General features: G+C 40.8%; 2 protein-coding genes across 23 annotated transcripts in view; both read right to left on the bottom strand.

Annotated features, from left to right (window-relative positions):
* GAS2L3 (growth arrest specific 2 like 3) overlaps window positions 1-3,023 on the bottom strand; it is a 52,894-nt gene extending 49,871 nt beyond the window's left edge. For all 6 annotated transcript variants that reach the window (XM_074007591.1, XM_015431427.4, XM_074007592.1 and 3 more), the window contains exon 1: window positions 2,898-3,023. The gene's annotated coding sequence lies outside the window, so the exon portion shown is untranslated. The remainder of the gene's footprint in view (window positions 1-2,897) is intronic.
* A 9,623-nt stretch (window positions 3,024-12,646) lies between these two features.
* Window positions 12,647-24,916, bottom strand: part of NR1H4 (nuclear receptor subfamily 1 group H member 4) — an 84,940-nt gene continuing 72,670 nt past the window's right edge. For all 17 annotated transcript variants that reach the window (XR_012420529.1, XR_012420532.1, XR_012420533.1 and 14 more), the window contains 2 exons: window positions 15,068-15,181; window positions 12,647-13,810 (listed from right to left, as the gene is read on the bottom strand). Coding sequence is in view for 10 of the 17 variants with exons in the window: in XM_065524694.2 (XP_065380766.1) it covers window positions 13,572-13,810; window positions 15,068-15,181 (353 nt within the window). In the remaining 7 variants the exon portion in view is untranslated. The remainder of the gene's footprint in view (window positions 13,811-15,067; window positions 15,182-24,916) is intronic.

The raw sequence follows: 24,916 nt of genomic DNA, 5'->3' as shown, positions 1-24,916 counted from the left end.
AGGAGAAACGCTAAAGAAATACAGTTATAATTATGGTCTGTATCTCATAAACATTACTTCTGAAACATTTTTCTATGACAACTAAACTCTAATTAAAAATGAAGAAACTCAATGTGAGACAAATTGGCCAACAGACTCAAGTTTCCTATTCTCTCAGATTCTATGTCCACTGCATGATTCATTAGATATGTAAAGATATATCTAATATAATTCTATGTCCATTGCATGACTCATTAGATATGTAGTGGTATATCTAATGTCAAAGTATGAAAAGCAACAATAAGTAAAATACACACATTGCTGTAAGAAAGTAAAACATAATACATATTAAGTTTAATCTCTTACTTTCCTCATCATCAACAGCAAGCTCTTCAGTAATCTACCCAAATAACTGAACCTTTCCTATTATCTACAAACTTAAATTGATAGCAAAAAAAATGGAAGAGTAGCTTAGTAAAAACATAGTGAATAAACAAAAATTAAATGAGAAATATAAATGAGGAGATACTACTTTTGAAATGACCAATTCTCCAAACATCATTTCTATTTATCAAATATAAATTAGGAATATCACTTCTGAAGTGGCCATTCTCCAAACATCAAAACTCCAAAATATCATTGGTTTTTTTACTAATAGCATGCATTTTGTTGACACTATTCTTTTATCACATTTTGATTTACCATCACAAGTTATTTCTCGTTATTTTAAAATCCATAATGTATTCAAAATAAACCCATACCCACAGCAGAAATTAATCTCGGTCACACTGACGATCCAGTGCAGGAAAGTTACTTAATGTCAGGAATATAAAGGTGTGTAACACAGAAGAAAGCCTGCACTTAATTCCAGGTGAACCCTAGTAAGTTATTTCCCTTCTTTGAGCTTCAGTTTTGTCCCCTATATAATAGAGATAACGGCCGGGCGCGGTGACTCATGCCTGTAATCCCAGCGCTCTGGGAGGCCGAGCCGGGCGGAGCACGAGGTCAAGATATAGAGACCATCCTGGCCAATATGGTGAAACCCCGTGTCTACCAAAATACAAAAATTAGCTAGGCGTAGTGGCACACGCCTGTAGTCCAACTACTAGGGAGGCTGAGGCAGGAGAATTGCTTGAACCTGGGAGGCAGAGGTCGCAGTGAGCCGAGATCGCCACTGCACTCCAGCCTGGGCGACAAAGCAAAAAAAAAAAAAAAAGATATAACATGAACACATGAACTACATTTTAGGATTGCTAAGAGGTTTAACAATAAGTAAAGAACACAATACCTGGTATATAATGATGTGTTTGATAAATAGTAATCCACGTGTTTATGTGTCAGATACTGTTTTAAATGCTATACATGTATAATTTAGTCAACGAACAATAATTATCCCTATCTCTGGTACTGCCTTCACCTTCTACCTCTCCCCACCCTTTGGGGACAACTCAAAACTTTTTATCCAAGTTAAACAGCAGAGAAATAATAATAACTATGTATCACGCACTGTGCTAAATTAGTTACGTGGAATTTCGTTTAATCCTTACAACAACCCTCTCATTAATAAAGTAGGAACTATTATTAACTTTATTTCACTGACTAGGAAATTTAGGCTTAGACGGATTAAATAATGTGTCTAAGGTTAGATATCCAATAAAGTCTGATTTCAGAGCCCCCATGCTTAGCAACTGTCACACTAAAAACAAAAAATTACTAATTATAATTCATTAATGTCATATAGCAAACACCTACTGTTCAATGACAGTTGGTTTCTAATGAGATTTTGAAACAGATGAGTCAGACAACAGGTATCAGGATCTACACCAGATCAGCAGAGTTTCCACTTCTGTCATTTGAAACAATTCCAATCTGTTCCCAAAGGGGATCTGAGGTGGTGAGAATTTCAATTTCTAATCATTTAAGTGCCAAGATAGGTGATCAGATAGCGATTCACAAAGCGGTTTTTTTGTTTTGTTTTGTTGTTTTTTGTTTTTTTGCTCTCCACACAAGCGAAGCAAAACCCAGGCTCTGACCTAGACTGGGTTTGCAAAAAATTACCTCTTAGTAACGACTGGGGATCAGCTATTCCACCACGCCATGCCACAAAGCACTCTAAATTTACAACATTCAATCCCTCGGTGTGAAAAGATTAGGAAAGGAACCAGGGGTGACTGCATAGAGGAGCACGCCCTCCAGAACTTTCCTCTGACTTCCAAGGCACTCTACAAGCCTTCCCTTTCTTTTGTCAGCCTCTCCCCGGGCAGTCCTCCAAACTGAGGGTTGTGGGCGGAAGGCATCGTGCAGGGTCTCCAGCTCTATTCCCCAGTTCCGCACATGTGGGCGTTCTAGACCCCGCATGGACTGGGAGAAAAAATAGGGAAGAGCCTATAAACCTTGCTAGAGGGCAAGAATAACTATCTCTTTCTCTTTGCAGGGCCAGAGAGTTCATCAATTCTTTTCGAGGGTGATGAGCTGAAAAAAAGCGACCCTCTAAGTGCAAGGCGCTTAGGGATGAGGGTGCCCCTGGACACCCTACAGTAGCTTCAGGCTCTGATACCGCTCTGGATTTAAAGCAGGGCGGGTAGTGGCTGGATCCCTCCTTCCCAGCCGAGTTCGCCCACACCAGCAGCCCCAACCGCCCCACACACCTGTCGCCCCTCTCTCCGCACTTGGGTGGACAGGTGAAGGCAAGCGCAACTTCACCTTGACGGCCCCAGGGGCCAATCAGAGCACGCGACTGCCGCAGCCAGGCAGTCGCAGAGCGTCCCGGCTCCCGCAGCCCGGGGACCCAACAAACCTCCGCTTCGGGGCCTCAGAGCGCTGGGGGCTCCTGGAATCCTCAGGCTGAGGCGCGGAGGCCCCGAGATAGCGAGTAAAAGTTCGCGAGGAAAAGAGAAGGCAAACAGGGAAGTACTCACCAGGCGCAGGAGGGTCACTTCTCCCACCAGGGCAACAACTCGGCTCAATCCGTGCGGGGCGGATACGCCCCTAACCAACCACTGCCGCCGCCGCCGCCGCCTGGGCCTCCGGGTCAGTAGCCGCTCGCCGCCGCCTGTTTCGAAGGGACCAATCATAAGGCGGGGGGCGTGGTCTGAGGCCCCGCCCCCGGGCCGCAGGAAAGCACGCGACCGGAGAGCGCTCGCCTGTCAGCGCCTCCAGCGCTGCGCCTCTGGGCGTCTCGGAGCTTCGGTGGCCAAGTCCCTCTGTCCACTGAAAGGCGAAGTGGTTCAGTCCGAGCAGGTTCTCCGATCTGGCCCCTCAGCGACAGCCATATCGAAAGGCACAGCCCCTCCCGTTGTTTCCACAGGCCTGAGAGGTGAATGAACCTCGCCTCTAAGAATTGCTTCTGAGCGTTCTGGAATGTTGCGGTGCAGCTGAAGGCGCTTCCCTGAGTTTTATCCTGATCTGTTAAGAGCCGCTCCCAAACCCACATCCACTCGGGAGCTGGCTGGCCTGGCGCCACGGTTTCCAGACACAGCCTGGAACCCAGCAGGAATGGGGGTCCTCAGCAGAAATCTTTCAGAGAGAGGCCCCTCTTCTCAGGTGTGGAGGGATGAGGAGGAATCCTGTAGCCCCAAGTCACAAAAGGAGGATGTTGGCTCTTCAGCAAACACGGGAGCCTGAAAAAAAAAAAACAAAAAACAACAACTTCAACGTCAGGGATGTTTACTAGCTCCCAGGGTTGAAATAAAGCCGAGATGGCCGGGCGCGGTGGCTCAAGCCTGTAATCCCAGCTCTTTGGTAGGCCGAGACGGGCGGATCACGAGGTCAGGAGATCGAGACCATCCTGGCTAACACGGTGAAACCCCGTCTCTACTAAAAAAAACTACAAAAAACTAGCCGGGCGAGGTGGCGGACGCCTGTAGTCCCAGCTACTCGGGAGGCTGAGGCAGGAGAATGGCGTAAACCCGGGAGGCGGAGCTTGCAGTGAGCTGAGATCCGGCCACTGCACTCCAGCCTGGGCAACAGAGCGAGACTCCATCTCAAAAAAAAAAAAAAAAAAAAAAGAAAAGAAAAAGAAATAAAGCTGAGACTAGACATCAACCTAACAACGTAACAATCCGAAGTCGGTTATATCTGTAAATGTGGCTTGTTTCATAGCAAAAATAAATAAATTAAAAAAAAAAAAATCACTGGCTTTGTCCCCGAGGCCTGTGTTGCAATCCAGGCCCCTTTTTTTTTTTTTTTTTTTTTTGAGACAGGGTCTTGCCCTGTCACCCAGGCAGGAGTACGGTGGCAGGATCTCGGCTCACTGCAGCCTTGATATCACGGACTCAAGCGATCCTCCCACCTCAGCCTCCAGAGTAGCCGGGATTACAGGCATGTGCCACCACACCAGGCTAATTCTTGTGTTTTTTGTAGAAATGGGTTTTTGCCATGTTACCCAGACTGGTCTTGAACTCCTGAGCTCCAGTGATCCTCCCACTTTGGCCTCCCAAAGTGCTGGGATTACAGGCGTGAGCCACCTCACCTGGCCCTATTCATTCTTTTAACCTTCCTCAAATCACGTCTCCTCTCTGGGCCTCAGGTCTCCATCTGTGAAGGGTGGGCACTGAACTGGAATGACACCTCTCTCTAGCATTTATTCCTTCCTTCACTCGACAAAACAATGAGATGTACTGTTGCTTGCTAAAGAAACTGAAATGAAAACAGCCTTAGGCTTCAAAGTGCTCAGCAGTGTGGTAAAGGCCAAATGGAAGTCTGTGGAGGTCTGTGAGAGAAGGAACCCCTAACAGTCTTGGAGGGTGATGATGGCAGAGGTTTGAAAGGAGCTAAATTTTGAAAGATGAATTAAGACTCTGCCAGGAGGGAGGGGTAACTGGGAATAAGAATTAATTTCCAGGCAGAGAGAGCAACAAAGACAAGGTTCCAGAGATGTGAGAGCACATGAAATGTTCTGGGAATACTCATTTTGAATGACTAAAGTCTGCAGATTGGGAGACAGATCAGGTGGGAGAAGTAGGCACAGATGAAAGGCCTGGTAGTTGCTGAGGAATTAAGTTTCTTTCCCACAGGCAATTGGGATGATTATAAGGAAGGACTGGTAGGAACAGATTTGTGTTTTAGGGGAAAAAAATTTTTTTTCAAAGATGTTTGAAGATGGTAGTAAGACAGGTAGCAATCTCTTAAATTAAAAGATGACGGTTACCTAATTTAGAAGGGATGGTGAGGAAGAGGTATCTGGTGATACCTAAGAAGCTGACTCATCTGGACTTAGTTATTATGTGATTGATGATGGTACCAATCTAAAGAATACAAGGAAAACAAGCTGTGGGGGAAAATAATGCATTTTGGTCTGGAGTGTGTTCAGTTTGAAGTGTGAGAGGAGTGTGCAAGTGGAGATGTTCAGAAGATTGTTGGAAAATTAGACCTGACACTGTTTAAATTGATCTGTGTAGGAGATATAGATTTGAGAAGTAAATTCAACAAATATTATTTTACACATCTTCTGTGTCAGGCTCTATTCTAAGCACAAGGAATCCTACTGTCATGGAGCTTACATTCTGGGGTAGGCGGGTGAGTGAAGATGGTAACTAGGAGTTGACATTTAAGTGGTAAATGAACCTGAAACCAGATAGTGGTTGCCCCTTTTGAAATTGACTCAATAGTCCCAACCATAGAAACTGACCCTTCTGTTCTTAAAACTTAAAACTTACATTTGTTTTATCTGAGTTCCTTCCTTAGGAAAGGATCCCTAGACCTCTCAAAAAGTATCAAAGAACTGAAACTCAACAGATCATCTCAGCCAGACAATGAAAGCCTGGCCCCTCATTCATCCTGATTGCTTCCTTAACCCCTCTCTAGTTCCTTTTTTCTCACACATTGCTACATTTCTTCCCTGCTATATAACGGCCTAATTTTAGTGGTCAGGAAGATGGATTTGAGACTGATCTCCCATCTTTTCAGCTGCAGCACCTGATTAAAACCTTCTTCCTTGGCAGTACTTGTCGTCTCAGTCATTGGCTTTCTGTGCTGCAAGCAGCAGGACCTAGACCAAACTCCTGGTGTTTCAGTAACACTTTTAATATTAAAATCAATCCCACAACACTTTGCTGCTCACATCACCAAAACAGATAGATATTTACAGGACCTATTTTTCAAATCTATGTTTCATTAGTGTTTCTGTTTAAAACAAAAGGGCAGTTTGTATACCACCTCATTCAACCAAATTTTGAGTTGAATTAAAGTATTACATTGGATTTCTTGAACCCTAACATCAAAATATGGGCATTGCTCTACAGAAACTTAAGAAAAAAATGTGTTATACAGCTCTTGTTTAATGAGTCGTTAGCTGTCAACTTTTTATTTTTATTATGTGCATACTATGTATCTAAACATTTGAATAGCATTTATTAAAACTTGAAACTATGCTATATGATATGTACACAAATTCTCTGCCTCATACACACACACACATAAACATACTACTTAATATTTCTAAACCCTTTACTAAAATCTTGTCAGCAGTGCATTTTTATGATAACTTGCTTTTTATTCTATTTTGTCTTTGTAACTTCTCTACCTTATAAAACTATAAGGACAGAGTAGTGGCAAGTGAATCCTGAGTCAGGAAATCTGTGCAAAACACTTTTCTTTAAGGCCACATCCTTCACTGGTTAAGTGTGGGGATTAGGGGAGGAGTTTCCCTCCAAATTATTATTATTATTGTTATTATTATTATTATTATTTTGAGACAGTCTCCCTCTGTTGCCCAGGCTGGAGTGCAGTGGTGTGATCTTGGCTCACGGCAAGCTCCACCTCCCGGGTTCACACCATTCTCCTGCCTCAGCCTCCCGAGTAGCTGGGACTACAGGCGCCTGCCATCATGCCCGGCTAAATTTTTTTTTTTTTTTTTGTATTTTTAATAGAGGCAGGGTTTCGCCGTGTTAGCCAGGGTGGTCTCGATTTCCTGACCTTCTGATCTGCCTGCCTTGGCCTCCCAAAGTGCTGGGATTACAGGCATGAGCCACCATGCCTGGCCTTGCCTCTAAATTATTTTAATTCTTGTTTCTTTTCTCCTCTGTAGTGTGTGTGTGTGTGTGTGTGTGTGTGTGTGTGTGTGTGTGTGTGTGTGTATCTATCTATCTATCTCCTTACGTTTACATTAATTCCCAGCTGGTACCCAACTATCTAAGTACACTTACCATTTACCTATCTTGATTTAAAAACTGTAATTAGTAATTAAGGGTTTCATCTAATGAGCTGCAATCTACTTTCAAGTGTAGGCTTTCTAATAGGTGGTTAGGTTAATAACCATGTTTTAGAGGTTGTATCTTTACATGAAATTGGCATAATTGTAGAATGCAAAACAAGACTCACCAGTTTGACTTTCCAATTGTGGAGATGTGCCCCACTTTTAAAGAAAGCACCATGTTTGGAAATCTAAATTTTAAAAGGTATTACATTAGGAATAATCATTCATCTGCCATAAAGGTGTACAGAATACAGAAGGGTCTGTGATAACCAAATAACCATTGGGTCTTGAACTATGATTTGGCCTTTTCACAGCCATCCAAGAATGCTTCTATTGCTTAAAATACACTGTAATTTAAATACACTGAAGACTTTTTTAAAATTTGATTGGTTTATTAGTTGTTTTGTCCTGCATTTTGTTGTTTTATAAATGTTTTTAATTCTGACATTATTGAATGTCAATCTATGGATTGTGCCTTGTGTAAAGTACTGGATGAAATATTTGGGCAATAGAGGTATTGATTTATTCACAATTAATTAAACTATCTGTTCAGCAGATAATCTGTTGAGAGCCAACTATTCTAAAAATACTAAGCTCTATCTTAGAAGAATGCTACTGATTTGTGTTAACAAATAATATGTATAAACGATTCAATTATATGAAATTTTATAACAAGTTACGGTTAATACTAAAATGGTGTGTTAAATTTATATAGTGGATTGAATAGTGCCACCCAAAATTCATGTTCGTCCAGAACCTCAGAATGTGACCTTATTTGGAAATACAGTCTTTGCAGGTATAATTAAGGTAAGGATTGAAATGAGATCATATTGGACTAGAGTGGGTTCCAAATCCAATGAGAGTGTTTTTACAAGAGACAGAAAAGGACAGAGAGAGAGAAAGTCCATATGAAGACAGAGGCAGAGCTTAGAGCTTTGCTGCCATAAGTCAAGCAATGCTAGGAGCCATCAGAAGCCAGAAGAGGCAAGGAACGATTCTCTCCTAGAGCCTTTGGAGGGCGTTTGGTCTGCTGACACCTTGATTTTGTACTTCTGGCCTCCAGAAACTTGAAATAATATAAATGTCTATTGTTTTCAGCTTTCAAATTTGTGGCAATTTGTTAAGAGTACCCCTAAGAAACGAATACAATCTGTATCTGGAGAGAGATGTAAAAATCTAACAGCCTAGCAAGAATGATTACATTGAGCTACACTCCCTCTCCTACAGTTCATCTATAAGACATCTTCACAAATATTAGCATTGTAGACACGCCAGGCTCTTAAAGAGCACGTGTTATTTCTAAATGGCTTACTGTTCAAGTATCATCAAGTTTCTATCACATTTGGTTATATTTGATAGCAAAAAAAAAAAAAAAATCCTCAAATTCACTTAAGAAAAAAAGGGCAGGTATTGGCTCGTGTAATTAAAATCCCAGGATAGAACGCTCTAAGTTTAGGTACAGCTTGATCTAAGATGTTAGATAATGTCACCAAAATCCAGTCTCTACTGGCTTTGGTTTTCATGTTGACTTTATTCTCAGGTTCCTCCTGGTTATATGATGGTTTCCAGAAGTTCTAGTTCTTCATTCTCTTAGGTTAGAGTCTAACTAAAAAAAAGTGAGTCATTCGATACAGTTCTCAAGTCAGAAGACACAAACCATTATAGGTGCATCAAAAAGCAGGAACTTAACACAGACTTGGTTTTGCAAAACAGTTGAGAAGGTAAACAGGAGCAGGTAAGACAACTCAGAGATTAGCAATAGTAGGAAGCCACTGTAATTCTAGGGTTTAGAGTTCAAAAGATGAGTTTAGAAACCAGGGCCATCAGCACTGGGGTGGGGGGAGTTTCCCAGTGGGACTGGGAACCATGTAGGAGATGCAATCTTTACCAGAGATGCAATCTGAGGCAAAGAGAGTGAGGGAGAAATATCCTGGCTTTTCCCTTCTCATCCTCCAGTCTCCCATCAATACCTTCCATTGATTGAACCTGGCCAAAGCCAGTTAACAGAGAAACCTATAAAATGTAGCCTGTCAGGGGTTAGCCCTCCCTCCCTAGATGAACAGAGAAGGGAAGGAAGGGAACAGATCTGAACACAAATAGGATATATTAGCTAGACTGTTGCTATGATAATGCTGTATAACAAACAACTCCCAACTTTCAGTGGCTTACAGTAGTAAACATGGATTTTTCTTGTTTGTCGATCTGCATGTTAGCTCATGGTTGAGAGGAGGGATGCTGCTTCAAGCTGTAAGTTGAGTTTAGGTGTGCTCCTTCTGTCTCTCATTCTGAGACTTGCAACTATCCAGGGCATTCATTTTTCATGGAAGATAGCGGAAGTGCAAGAGCAGCAGCAGAAACATGGGATGTCTCTTAAGGCCATAGCTCGAAACTGACACTCTCACTTCTACCCACATTCCATTGCCAAAAGCAAGCCACAAAGACAAGCTCAACATCAGTGGGTGGGGAAGTATGTTCTGCCTACTCCTGTGAGAGGCACTGCAAATTCACGAGTCAAATAACCTGACCATTCAATTCTACTACAGGGAGAGAGTGAAGAATTTGGAACAATTAATACACACACACACACACACACACACACACACAGAGGCATGTAACTGACACTGCCTTCCTCCTAAAAATACTTCCAGCAATATATCTCATTTTCTTTAAACAAGTCACCTGCCCAATTCTAAACCAATGACTGTGACCTAAGATATGTGATATTCTGATTAGCTATGCTTGAGTCACATTCCAACTCAGGAGCTGGGGGTGGAATCAACTCCACTTACAACATATGGACTAAGAGACGGAAGAGGGTGGTTCCCCTGCAGAAATCAGAGTACTCTTACAGAAGTAAAGGCAGTGGATTCTGAGTGTCCAACAAATAAGTCAGCTAACACCCAAATGTGATATGTGATAGTGTACTAAATTTATTATTTTACATAAGGAAAAAAGAATAAATTGTAAGTTTGTAAAAATCTGGGGAAAAGTAAAATTCTGCTGCTATAGGATCAATGAGTGAAATCAGTTTCTCATTCTGAACAACAAACAAAGAAAACAAAATTTCAAAAACAGTTACTCATATCCAGTATTTGGATTCATTAATAAAATGACTGTCCACAATGTTGTTATGAACTAGAAAACCACCACCATGAGAATTATGCTGAAGCTAGATGCTAGATCAGGTCAAGAGAGAGTACTCTGTAGGAGTCATATTTTCTTGGGATATGCTATGGTCTGAATATTTGTGTCCCCCCAAAATTCATATGTTGAAATCCTAACCCCTAAATTGATAGTATTAGGAGGTAGGGCCTTTGAGAGGTGATTAGGCCATGAAGGTGAAGCCTCATGACTGGGATTAGTGCCCTTATAAAAGAGACCCAAGAGAGCTAGCTAATGCCTTCCACCATGTCAGGGCACATCTAGAAGATGCCATCTAGGAACCAGGAAGTCCTCACCAGACATTGAATCTGCCAGTGCCTTCATCTTGGACTTCCTGGAGCTGTAAGGAATCAATTCCTGTTGTTTATAAGCTACCCAGTTTACGGTATATTTTTACAGCAGCCTAAATGAACTAACACCGGATGGGAGAGAGCAGGGTTTCTAAACCTCAGCACTGTTAACATTTTGGGCCAGATAATTGCTGAGGGAGACTATTCTGTGCATTGTAGGAAGCTTAGCATCATCACTAGCTCCTACCCACTAGAGGCCAGTAGCACCTCTACCTCCAAGTTATGAAAACCAAAAGTGTCTCCAGACATTGCCAAATGTCCCACTGCGACACAAAATCACCCCTACTCAGGACCTGGGGTGGAAGAGAAAAGGGAGAAAACAAGCAAACCCCTTTCTTTCCCCCGTCTCTATACTTTCTTTCTCATTTTGTGTAAGAGAAGATAGACCTCTGGGGAGTGCATTTTATTTGGAAGCCTAGAATATAGGTAGGGCAGGAGACAAAACCGATAGGATCATATAGTGGGGCGGCGGGGGAGGTCTCCATAGCCAGCTGCTCTCTCAAGGAGTTCTGGGTCTTTGCTCAAGTCAATGGGAAATCATCAAGTGGGATGGGGAACATGTAACCAGATTTGCATTTTAGAAAAAAAAATCACTCTACTAGTGTAGAAAATGACCCATAAAAGTGCATATCAGAGCAAGGGACATACTTCTCTTTCATAGCACTTATAATTTGTATTTTATTTTCACCAAGAGATGCTCCTATTACCCCATCACTCAGGAAATCCCAAGGCTCTTAGAAGCTGTGTCAGAAACCAGGAACAAAAACAGTATGTATTCCTTATAGCATCACAATTAGTTTTCTATGTGATGAGCATTATTGTTTGCTGTTACAAGGTCTTAACCACTTGAATAAATCCAGACCTATAGGATTAAGCTTCTTGCTCTGTCTCCAGTGCCCCACCAGTTCCGGCCTCATTTCTCACTGCTGTCTGCACAGGTGGCATGAGATCCAGAGACACCAAACTGTACTCAGCTCCCCCAAACTAGGTCTACCTTTTCAGGCATTCGGAAATTTACTTCTTTCTTCAATGTCCTTTCCTCACCAACCCTCTCCCTGGTGGGCCTGCTACTTCCCACTTACTCTTCATTAATAAGCCAAATTCCCTTATGCAATAAGTGCTGATCTCTGCATTTCACAATGGTGAAACTGAAATTTAGAAAGAGACTGTGCATCCTCCCTCCCTTCCCAGATTACGTGGTCTTTTAACATCTGTGCAACTCACCACCTTCCTCCTTTTGCTCCTGCCACCCCTTTCACCTTGAACCCCTTCCCTCCTACCTGGACCCACTGATTCAGGGCTATCCCTTTAAGTCCAGCAGAAGTACCATCTCCTCTATGAAACTTTCCCAAGTTCCAGGGTAAGCCTACGGCAAGTTCCACTGCAGCCTTTGTAACTCCCTCCGGGCAGTTACTGGGTTTTGTTCTTTTTCTTTTTTTGAAGACAGGGTGTCGCTCTGTTGCCCAGGCTGGAGTGCAATGGTGCGATCATGACTCAATGAAGCCTCCAACTCCAGGGCTCAAGCAATCCTCTTGCTTCAGTCTCCCAAGTTGCTGGGACCAGCACAGCCCCTGGCTGATTTTATTCTATTTTTTGTAGAGACAGGGTTTCCCCTATGTTGCCCAAGCTGGTCTCAAACTTCTGGGCTCAAGCAATCCTCCAGCCTCAGGCTGCCAAAGTGCTGGGATTACAGGTGTGAGCCATTGCGCTCAGCTCTTGTTACTGGGTCTTAATCATTTCTGTATCCTCCATGGAGTTTAGCAAATGAATCTTGTACTTACTGGGAACTCAAGACATTTGCGTTGTATCAGAATCCAATTGATGCTAGCCTCAACACAGTTTTCCACTGACTGGTTATTTTTAGAATTCCAGGGTTGTCCTAGTATTTTGATACAAAAAAACTGCTTGCTAATCATGTTCCACTTTGGCTAATTTTAGGAGAAAGGGAGATATAAACCCATTACTTATAGAAGGTGTTTTATTGTATTCACCAAAGGATAATGGAGAGAAGAATGCAACAGTGTAACAATGAAGGAAGGAAATGAAGTAATTCCTGCTTTGGGGGAAGTATACAGCAGCTGTGCACCCAGCTGTAGGAATGTTTTCGAAAGCAAAACAAAACAGAAAGATGATTGGATACAATGAAGCCAATGGAGCACTTTCAAGAGAGGAAAGGGAAGGTCCCATCACTGCAGTTAGCTGCATACTCTGAATTTGTGAATCCTGCCTCAAGACTAACTATGGGAGAAAGGATTGCTTGAGGGAATATTTTATGTGAAAATTGTTAACTTTTCTGTTTGCTATTCTCTTTGAACTTCAAAGAAAAGGAAATGATCAGAGGACTATTACAAATTCACCAGGACTTTTTCAGGGATGACAAAAGTTCCATTGACATAATGAAAGACAGTATCTTTCTGTAAATTATCCCCTCAGATTCAATAGGATGTCTTTCAACATTTAAAGAAATGAGTTTGTATATTTATCAAACTTTGTTCCCAAAGAAAAGCCTGTTGCCATTATGTTTGCTTTATTGCCAAAATTGAATACAACTCTTTAATAAAATATAAGCAATATGGTAAGATGAAGAGCAAAATGAGATTTTGCCTAGTTCAACAGATAGAATTGAAGTAACCATCAATTTGATTGGGCAAACAGGGCTTGCCAATTAGAATGCAGGATTCCCTGGAGCCTTTTAAAATACAATGTAGAGAAAGTCTTTCTATCTAGCCCAATATTTACAGTTGTGGAAGTTATACATGTAATTACAACATAAATATCAAGATTTCTTGAGTGAAACGGGGTACAAGTGAAATAAAGAAAAGTTATACTTCAGATTAATATCATAAGAGAGAAAAAGGAGCTAGACCCCTCCCCTGTGATCCCCATCACTGCACGTCCCAGATTTCACAGAGAAGAGGGGTAAACTTGTGATCGTTTACTCTCCATGACATCAGCATCTCAGCATGGTGATGATTGAATGTCCGTAATTCAGTCAGGCGACCCAGGAGACAGGCAAAGTGTTGAGGGTTTTCAGGTTGGTGAATCTTACACAACTTTTGTAGCACATCAAGAAGTGGCTCCTGAAGCTTCTCTACTGCCTCTCTATCCTTTATGTATTGTCTATCTGTTTTGAAGTTTAGAATAAAATGACAAAATTAAAAAGTGGAAAAGCATTAATTCAGCATAATTATAGCAACGTTAACTATTTCGAAGTGTAAGTTAAATGTTGTACACAAAATGTAAAAATTAAGTGTTCAACCTGATGAATTTTTATGCACACACACACGTAATTATAATGAGATCAAGATACAACACACGTAATGCTTCCCAGAAGCCTCCCTAATTCCCCTTCCAATCAAAACCCCTAAAGATAACCTGTAGGGTGGACATCAGCATCCTTGCTGTTGAGTATATTCTCAGAAGTGAAATGACTGGGTCATAGGACATATCCATGCACAACTTTAGTAGGTTCTGCTGAATAGCTTTTCAGTCACAAGTCATAATTTTTATGGTAAAGCAAAATAACAACTAGCTTCTGCCTCAATATAGTGTATAAAAATGGTCTAAGGCTAGCATTGTTTTTATGCTTTACAAATCATGAACATGGCATCATTCGACTCCCAAATTATTAAAGTAACCCAAAAATATAGAAAAAAAAATATGGAAAGAGGTATTCATTTCAACAACAAAAAAACTGTTGAAAAAAATATTTTCAACAACAAAAAAACTGGAAATATCCTGAATATACAAACATGTTGTAAAGATTAAGTAAATGATTGTATATGCATACAATGGAATACGTAGCACATATTACAACTTTACCAATGTAAATTTTTAATGACTTGGGAAATGACTTTTGAAGAAATATAAACTCAGAAAAAAGTTCCCTATTATGTTAAAAAGTATGTAATTTCATTTAGATCCCTGCTCCAATGCCACCCACTTAGAAAAGCCTCCCGTGACCACGAATTAAAACACCATTTTTGTGCCACTCTCTTTCTTTATATTCTCATTACATTTTTTGTAGCATTTACCACCTTCTGAAAAAATATTATTGTTTCTTCATTTATTATCTTTCTCATCCTACCAGAATGCAAGTTGCATGGGAGTTGTGTCTTATTGCATTCCCAGGGTTTAGCACCATGGTTAGTACACAGTAGGTGTTCAATATACATTTATTAAATGAATAAGTGTGATTTTTTAAAAAAGACTGAGAAGAAGTGTACTGAAAGGTTAATAATGGTTCTATTTGGATGGTAGAATTATAGGCCACTTTACTTTTTCTTTATATTTCTGTGTCTTCCAGATTTTTTTCAATAAATGTTATTACTAGTATACTGAAAAAAATGGCATAAAAATTAAAATGTAACATTGAAATTACCTGGAGAGAGGATAACAATTGCTGTAAGCAGAGCATACTCCTCTTGAGTCATTTTCAGTTCCCCAATACTTTTATAAAAACTAAACATAGGTGTTATATATTCATCAGAGATACCTATGGGGGAAAGTTGCAGTCATAATAAAATTTTTGAGTGATGAAACAGTGTAAAACTAGAAACACATTATCCATATAAACACATGCTAATTTTGCAACTATATGCACACATTCAAATAATGACTGTATATTTATTATTTTTGTTATATGTCCAAAGGAAGGACATTGCAAAGACAATCAGTTGACAAAATTCTCAAAACATAGCCAAAGCAATGAGTGTATGTCTAATTTTGGCAGTGTCTTTGTTTCAGTCACTACTGAATAATCAATGATAATGCTGCTGAATTGCCAAAAGAATTTAAAAAACGTCTCCATTTTCCAGGTGAGATTTAGTGAATCTTTTGAATATGACTATCGATAATTAAGGCAGAGATCACATCTTAAACAACTAACAAAAAATGGTAGTTCTTCAGTCCATAAGTATAGACAGCTTCATTTCTAAATGGGCCAGTGCTCTTATCAAAGGGTTCTGATCTCTTCCTGAAGCACCAAGCCATTACCTACCAAGCGTCAGTACTTGGCTGTTCTCTTCAAACCCAGTATGTCCAAAATCAAAGACACCATGTACTACAGAACTAAGCTCCCCCATGTTTCTCCAAATCCACTTCTTTCCTGGCGTTCCCATTCTTGGTGAGTGGTATCCACACCACCCAACTCCCCAGGCCTGACAACTGAGATTCAGGGACCCAGGCCTGTGACTTCTCCTGCTCACTCTCACCTGATGCTCCCTCTCCTCTTTATCGCACCTGGCATTTACTTAATTTAAGCTTCCAACTCTCTTCATCTGGATTACCGCAGTTGCTCCTCACTGGCCTTTCTGTCTTTAGTTTGATTCCCTTTGATCCATCCTCTATCCAGGTACTGGAATGACCTTTCTAAAAATCAAATCACACACTTTCTCCCTACTTCTTACAAAAACCATCTAAACCTCCCCATGGCTTTAGGCATATAGTTTTAATTTTCTTCCTTTTAACGTAGGAGCCTCTAGGACCTGTACCCTGCCTATCTCACTATTCACAATAAGAAGATTAATAGTAGGAGTAGTCATTATGTATTGTGCAATATTTTAAGCATTTAATATACCATAATTCATTTAATAGTTGTAAACCCTATGAGGTAGATACAGAGAGGTTATATAACTAGCCCAAAGACACTCGGCTGAGAGAGGTGGAACTAGGATTCAAACCAAAGCTGGCAGGCTCCAAAGTCCTGACAGTGGCAAGGCTAAGCTGCACTCCATCACACTGCATTTCCTCTAGCCACCCTCGGCCACTTGTAGTTCCCTAAACAATTCACATTGCCCAGTTTTTGTACATGTTGTGCTCTCTACTTGAAATATCCCTTTTCTCTTTCATCTAGCTCACTCCTCTTTGTCAGTTAAGACTTCTAACCAGGTGCAGTGGCTTACACCTATAATCCCAACACTTAGGGAGGCCAAGGCTGGAAGATTGCTTGAGCTCAGGAGTTTGATACTTGCCTGGGCAACATGGCAAAACCCCGTCTCTACAAAAACTACAAAAGTTAGCTGGGTGCAGTGGCACATGCCAGTGGTCCCAGCTACTCAGGAGGCTGAGGTGGGAGGATCACTTGAGCCTGGAGGTTGAGGCTGCAGTAAACTGTGATTGTTCTACTGCACTCCAGTCTGTGTGACAGGGTGAGATGCTGTCTCTCTTTTTTTTTTTTTTTTTTTTGATACAGAGTCTCGCTCTTGTTGCCCAGACTGGAGTGCAGTGGTGTGATCTTGGCTCACTGCAACCTCCGCACCCTGGGTTCAAGTGATTCTCCTGCCTCAGTCTCCTGAGTAGCTGGGACTACAGGCGTGTGCCACCATGCCCGGCTAATTTTTTTTTTTTTTTTTTTTTTTTGTATTTTTGGTAGAGACAGGGTTTCACTATATTGGCCAGGCTGATCTTTAACCTCTGACCTTGTGATCCACCCGCCTCAGCATCCCAAAGTGCTGGGATTACAGGCATGAGCCACCACACCCAGCCGAAGATGCTGTCTCAAAAAATAAAAAAGACTATTAGTGCCACTTCCTGCATTCAATAAATATTACCTTGGTGCCTGTTCTGTGCATTGCTTTATTCCACAAGAGCCATTGGATGGAGAATCATGGTCACAGAAAAACAAAACAAAACAAACAAAGAAACCTGTGATGTGACTTATGGATTAATTGAGATGAGGATGTTTCCCAGGATTGGTCCAGATGAGAATAGACTGCTCCATTTCTTCCAAACCAGATCCAGAGTTAAAGAGCTTTGGCTGAGCAAATCAGAATAAACTTTGATTCCAGACGCTAAAGAGTACAATTATCATCTAATGGTATACTTACCAGAAAGCCTAAATTCTCACTTTTAGAAGAGTGTCGAAAGTGAAATAACTCAGAAGCAGAAAATCAAATACCACATGTCCTCACTAAAAAAGGGGTACACATGGACATACAAATGGAAATAACAGACACTGGCAACTCCAAAAGGCGGGAGGGTGGGAGGAAGGTGAGGGTTGAAAGATTACCTATTGGGTACAATGTTCACGATTTGGATGATGGATGCATTCACCAAAAGTCCAAATCACATCGTTACACAATACATCCATGTGAAATAGTTTGGATGCATGTCACCTCTAAATCTCATGTTGAAATGTAATCCCCAGTATTGGAGGTGAGGCCTGGTGGAAGGTGTTTGGATCACTGGAGCAGACCCCTCATGAATGGCTTAGTGCCCTCCCCATGGTAATGAATGAGTTCTTACTTTATTAGTTACTGTGAAATATGAACGTTTAAAAGAGCCTAGTATCTCTCTTTCTCCCTGTCTCACCATGTGACATGCCTGCTCCCCTTTCACCTTCCATCATGAGTAAAAGTTCCCTGGGGCCTACCCAGAAGCTGAGCAGATGCTAGTGTCATGCTTGCACAGCCTGCAGGACCATGAACCAAATAAGTCTCTTTCCTTTGTAAATTACCCAGTCTCAGGTATTCCTTTATAGCAATGCAAAACAGATTAACGCACCATGGAACAAACCTGCACATGCACCTCCTGAATCTGAAGTAAAATTAAAATAAATTAAAATAAAATGAATACAAAAAGGAAAAAAATTACTTCTCTTTTTTTTTTTTTTTTTTGAGACAGAGTCTCGCTCTGTCGCCCAGGCTGGAGTGCAGTGGCCGGATCTCAGCTCACTGCAAGCTCCGCCTCCCGGGTTCGGGCCATTCTCCTGTCTCAGCCTCCTGAGTAGCTGGGACTACAGGCGCCCGCCACCTCGCCCGGCTAGTTTTTTGTATTTTTTAGTAGAGATGGGGTTTCACCGTGTTAGCCAGGATGGTCTCGATCTCCTGACCTAGTGATCCGCCCGTCTCGGCCTCCCAAAGTGCTGGGATTACAGGCTTGAGCCACCGCGCCCGGCCAAAAAATTACTTCTAACATGCATGGACACAGCTCTCATTTTCTCTATCTTACAGTGGTGCAAATGGTAGTAAAAGATCCCAAAGTACGCTAGGATTTCTTCTTTTCAATAATTGTACCCATCCTTTCCGTGGATACAGTATTTCATATTTTTCAAATATGTAAACAAATTTGATTCTGTACAAGAATCCTGTGCGGGAAGTACTGATAAGCCAGTATTACTATCCCTATTTCAGACTTGAGAAAGTAAGGCTCAGAGAGGTAAGCTAAGTTTACTAGCATAATAAATGGAAAACCCAAGTCTACATTTTCTGAATCTTGATCCCACACACATTCCCAAACTACCTTTGATGAAACACATATACATGCCATGAGACAGGTCTCTTAGGCAGCTGTAATCATGGGTAACCTACTTTAAGAAAATCTTAGCTATAAACATTCAGATGAAATAATGGGCAAATAATAAAGGAAGGTGATGAATTATTTTGTACTTTAAAAGACAGGTGTTTTTGTTTGTTTGTTTGTTTGTTTTTGAGATGGAGTTTTGCTCTTGTTGCCCAGGCTGGAGTGCAATGGTGTGATCTCAGTTCACTGCAACCTCCACCTCCCGGGTTCAAGCGATTCTCCTGCCTCACCCTCCCAAGTAGTTGGGATTACAGGCATGCACCACCACGCCCAGCTAATTTGGTATTTTTAGTAGAGACAGGGTTTCTCCATGTTAGTCAGGCTGGTCTCAAACTCCCAACCTCATGTGATCCACCCGCATCAGCCTCTCAAAGTGCTGGGATTACAGGCATGAGCCACCGTGCCCATCCTATAAAGAGAATTACATGATTTATTTAATTTTTTGGATTTATTTAATTTTTGAGCACAATAAATGTTTAAATATTTTTTAAAAAACAGTCTTCCCAAATTAAATCCTTGCCCTTTTCCTCTCTGGTCAAAATACCACCCTCTTCTCCCCTTTGACTTTGATTCTTTAATTGACTCCAGTGGACTCTATTAACAACAATGTCTTTGTTGAGCAGTTTGGGGATTACATCATGTGGGACATTGCCCTTTATCCAGCTGTTACAGAATGAACTAAATACCCATGACCCAACTAGATACAACTTAAAGTTCAGAGGATTGGAGAATGTGAGCCTGGAGAACACCAGTCCTGGCTTCCAGCAAACCTACTGGTTAAGAGGTCATAAGCCAGCTCTGAGTTTGAAACCAAACTCCACGACTTGGTCTTGGGACATTACTTTAACTCTTTAAGCCTTCATTTTCTCATCTGTGAAATGTTGTCACATGTAATATAATGTGTACTCCATATAACAGTAGTGTTACGTGAGATATATAGAGAGTGCTTAGCACAATGCCAGGTTCACAATCAATCCTCAAAAAATGTCAAGTAGATAATTATAATAGTAGCTATTATTATCATTATTCAAGAGAACTGAATCAACACATTAGTCCATCTTAATCTCAGTTCATCTTAGTCTTAGATTAAACGTGTGAACTTTTGTCTTTACAAAGCCATGTTGGTTTTTAAAAACCAACAAATTCTGCAAATTACTGGGGATAAATACAAACTGGCTGATCGGTGATTTGTCTCAGTATTTTTCCAGGTATTAAAGCTGCACTAAGTTCTCTATTTTCTTGGTAAGGTTGTTCTTTGTCATCTTCAAAAAAATGTCAATCTTTATGCTTTCTTCAGCATTCAGAGGCTACACTCATCAGTTGTGGTTACCTAAAATAGTAATCTATGACTATGCCATTAAATTAAATAGTACATGAAGATTTGGGGATGATATTCAAGACAGCTGATTTGAAAATATTAAAATTTTTAAAAATTGCTTTGATTACCAAATTTCCTATTTCATTTGCCTTTCTAAATCCCCACACACCCTCCAGAGATGTTGCCTCCATTAGCTATCTAATTACAATTGATAATATGTGGGGAAAATAAGGTTAAACTTTTAAAATGATTATTTCATCTTGTGCATGTTGTAAAAGCCAAGAGTGAATATAGAGAAAATGTAGAAAAGAAATAATGGGAGAGTTAAAAAATAATTTTCCTACAGGATAGATAAATATAAATCTACTTTTGGAATTAGAGTCAACAGTCAGAGTTAACCATGCCAACATAAACAAAGGGCGTGTAAACCAGCAATTTCTAACATGAGAGATGTAACACTAACATCATCCTGAAGGGGACAGCCTTTTCCTGTTTTCCTGCTTCCTTCTTCTTGCTGGAGAATTGTTTAAAATTTGCTTCATTTTTGCTTGAAAGACCAATTAGCTGATTTTTGGTCACAAGGTGGGGCTATTTTCTAACTTAACCGTGAAAGACTTTGCCATGGAAAAGTCTGAAAATGCAAAAATAATTTCATGTTTCTGCTCCTGTTTCTTATGTGTTTTCCCTTTTTGTTAAAAGAGGTCTGTGATTAATAAATTATGTTCAATAATCAGAAATATTCTTTGAGAGAATAACCGTATGATAGAATTAACACTATACTGCTTTAGGTATTTTAAATGTTAAGAGTCTTTTATTTCCTAATTAGCTTTCTAGTCGTAATTGGGAACAAAAACTAAGCAGGGGTGGGTGTGTGTGTGTGTGTGTGTGTGTGTGTGTATGTGTTATTTACAAGTATGTGTATTACACAAGACATATATCCTGGCATCTTAAATACCTCTATATGATTTATTCTGATGATGTCCTCAAGATGGACTGAGCATCTGGTTAAAAATGATACTAATTCCTTAAAACCACACAACTTGAAACTTTTCTAGAAATGACATCACCCCGTAGCACAGAGGTCAAGGTATAAACCCCTGGCATGGCACACAAGGCTACATCTGCCTTCTGCTTTCCTTTCAAACTAATCTCCCAGCAGCCCAATAGTTTCCCTAGGAACTAATGACACAGATTCATCTAAGGCTCCTAAAGCTGACTCAGCTTGTTGCCTACACAGGCTCCCTTCCCCCTCCCTGCCCCATGGCCATACGCTATGGTAGAGGCAAATCCCAGCTCCAGCCCAAGAGCCACTGTTGGTCTCATTTCCCACATCAGAGGTTGGTGTAGTTAGGGACAGCAGTGCAATTTGGGCCCATGAGACTAAAGGGGAGTCTACTGGGAAGTTCCTAAGGAAGATTTCCATATTGAGGAAGAGAGCATTTCTTTTTCATTTGACCGGTGTTGTGCCTAGACATAGTGCCTGGAGCTGCTTTGGCCGTTAGATGACCAGGAGGAGAACCAGCCTGTGGGGAAGGCCAATACGCCAAGGACAGCGAAGCAGAAAGATGAGAAGGATCCGTGTTTCCAATGGTGGGTTCTGCTCCTAAATTAATCAATTCTGCTGTCACTCTTCCTCTGGGTTTCTTGTTTGAGTTAAGACATTTTCTTACTTTTTTAGGCCATGATGAGTTTGTTTTCTGTAGCTATCAGCCAAGAGCATTCTGACAGCTCCCCTAACAAGTGAGATACACTTTTTATGTCTTCATGCTTTTTCCTGAAATACAAGGCAGGATCCTTGTTAGACTAAGGCACCCCATCCATGTTTCAGGGCCAAGTTCAAATTTTGCTTCCTCTATGGAGCTTTCCCTGCCACAGAGAAGCAGAATTAGTTACTTTCTTGTCTAGCTTCAATTCTATTGCAACTTATCACAATTCGCATCTTTCCTTTTCACCGGAGTGTGAAATACTATACACATTTTATAAGAGTGGGAATCAGTTATTATATCTCCAGTGCCTGCCATGCTGCCTGGCCCATAAAGGGTGCTTCATAGATGTTTTGTTTTTTTTTTTTATGACAGACTCTGGCTCTGTTACCAGGCTGGAGTGCAGTGGCACAATCATAGCCCACTGCAGGCTCGGACTCCTGGGGAGCTCAAGCAATTATCCTGCGTAGCTCAAGCAATTCTCCTGCCTCAGTCTCGAGTAGCTAGGACTACAGGTGTGCACCACCACATCCAGATATTTTATTTTTTGTAGAGACAGGGACTTGCTATGTTTTCCAGTCTGGTCTTGAACTCCTGGTCTCAAGCAATCCTCCCACCTCGGTCTCCTTAAGTGTTGGAATTATGGGAGTGAGTCACTGTGACTGGCCAGATATTTCTTATTCACGTCTGCATCTCTAATAATTAGCATTCTTCTGAAGACATAATAGGAGATTAATAAATGCATGTTAAATCAGGCAGTAGTATGTTTTGGTAGTCCTTTATGATGAAGGTGACATAGTTGTGAGATATGATGGGGACAAGGGATGCCATTAAGACAATGGACATATTCTTGTGGTGCTAAGAGATTGGACTATGTCCTCTATTTCAACTGCTAAACTTTCCCCCAGGGAGTCATTTGTGTTATACTTTTGGCCCTAAGTAGAGAGCTGCCATTAAACTAGCCATTCAAAAAAGAATTACTTTAAACATAAAATATTTAATTTAAAATATATTATAAATGATATACTTCCCATTAGTCCTAGTGGCTAAAAACTATCCGGCCTAATTAGGTCTCACCAGGGCTTAGGAGTTACCAGAGTTTGGACTGTCAAGTTCCAGATTCAACTCAACAAAATTCACCAATATTTATATTCCTGCTATGTGTCAGGCACCATATTAGTGCTGGGAATCTGGGAATATGAAGTCCTCAGGCAGTTAACAGGTTAATGGAAGAAGTAGATACAGTCAGCTCTTTGTGGGTTCTGTATCCATGGATTCAACCAACCACAGATCAAAAATATTTGGGAAAAGTATTGCAACTGTAATGAACATGTACAGACTTTTTTTCTTGTCATTATTCCCTAGACAATATAGTGAAACAGTTATTTACATACCGTTTACATTGTTTTTGGTATTATAAGTAATCTGGAGGTGATTTAGAGTATACAACAGGATGTACATGGGTTATACACAAAGGCTGTACCATTTTATATCAGGGACTTGAGCAGCCATTAACTGGTATCCAAGGGAGATCTTGGAATCAGTCCTCCATGGATATCAAGGGGCCGCTTGACATAAATAAATACATAATATCTAAAACTGAACAAGTACAAAAAACTTGGGAAATACAGCTGAGGAACAATGGATTCTGCCCAGGGGCAATGGAAATATCCTCACTTGTATTTCTTTAATGTTTCCTCTTAATCCAAGGAAGGTTTCTTCCTATAATTTGAGTCCTAAATTTGCCCATGCAAAAGTTATCATGTGACCACTTTCAAAAGCAAAAGTAGAGGTGTTAAGATTTCTAAATTTTAACTTAAGCATTTATCCTTCTTATAAATATTCTATCATTTGTTTCTTTACATTTCCAACCCCTCTCAAAGACAGTATCTGAACTGATAATCAGCTTAGATTTGCATCTTTGGAAAATGCAGTTCTGGTAACTGTTTTCATTTTGTGTAAGCCGAAAAGGCTAAAGCAGTGAAATCATATCACAAAAATAAGCACAGTATACTTTAGTATGGTACTACTAAGGGCTACAACTTCATCACTCTAACAAGATTATCTCCTTTCTCTGACTTCATTGTCTATTCATTTGATCACTGACTTAAAGCAATTTGAAATTGCTAACTGCTACTTATACTTTATCCCTCAACCGAAGGGCAGAAGCCATGTTTTACTTTATGTTCCCTGCTAGCAGAAAACTGGGCAAATATTAGGCCTTGGTGAGTGACAGATGCCACATATAGAAAGAGAGCTGGGCTGTGAGTTAGAACACCCGCCTTCATTTCCTCACATGCTTTTGATTAGTTGTATGACCTTGGGCAGGTCATCTTGCCTCTCTAAGCCCATTTCTGCATCTATAAAATAGGAGTGTAACACTCACCTAGTGAGGGTCATTGAGAGCAGCACTAACAGGATGATGCATGTGAAAACAAAACATTGCAAAACATGAGATATATTGTCATACTGGTAAATTCTTACTGAATTGAATATTTTATTTATGTCTCTTGTGGGGATGGAAAAAGGCCCAAAACTACTATAAATGTCAGGGGTTATTTATATTTGAAGTGAACAGAACAAATTGCTTTGATTTCTGAGAGGTTATTGCTAATTTCCTTAATGTTAAAAATGTAAACTTGCCCCAGGTGCGGTGGCTCACACCTGTAATCCCAGCACTTTGGTAGGCCGAGGCGGAAAGATCACCTGAGCTTAGGAGTTTAAGACCAGCCTGGCCAACATGGTGAAACCCCATCTCTACTAAAAATACAAAAAATCAATCGGACATGTTGGCCGTCGCCTGTAATCCCAGCTTCTCAGGAGGCTGAGGCTGGAGAATTGCCTGAACCCAGGAGGCGGAGGTTGCAGTGAGCCCAGATCGTGCCATTGCACTCCAGCCTGGGCGATA

The sequence above is a fragment of the Macaca fascicularis genome, chromosome 11 (assembly GCF_037993035.2).
Source record: "Macaca fascicularis isolate 582-1 chromosome 11, T2T-MFA8v1.1".
NCBI lineage: Eukaryota > Metazoa > Chordata > Mammalia > Primates > Cercopithecidae > Macaca > Macaca fascicularis.
The sequence above is the reverse complement of the archived record's forward strand: the minus strand, read 5'-3'. Positions and strand labels throughout refer to the sequence as shown.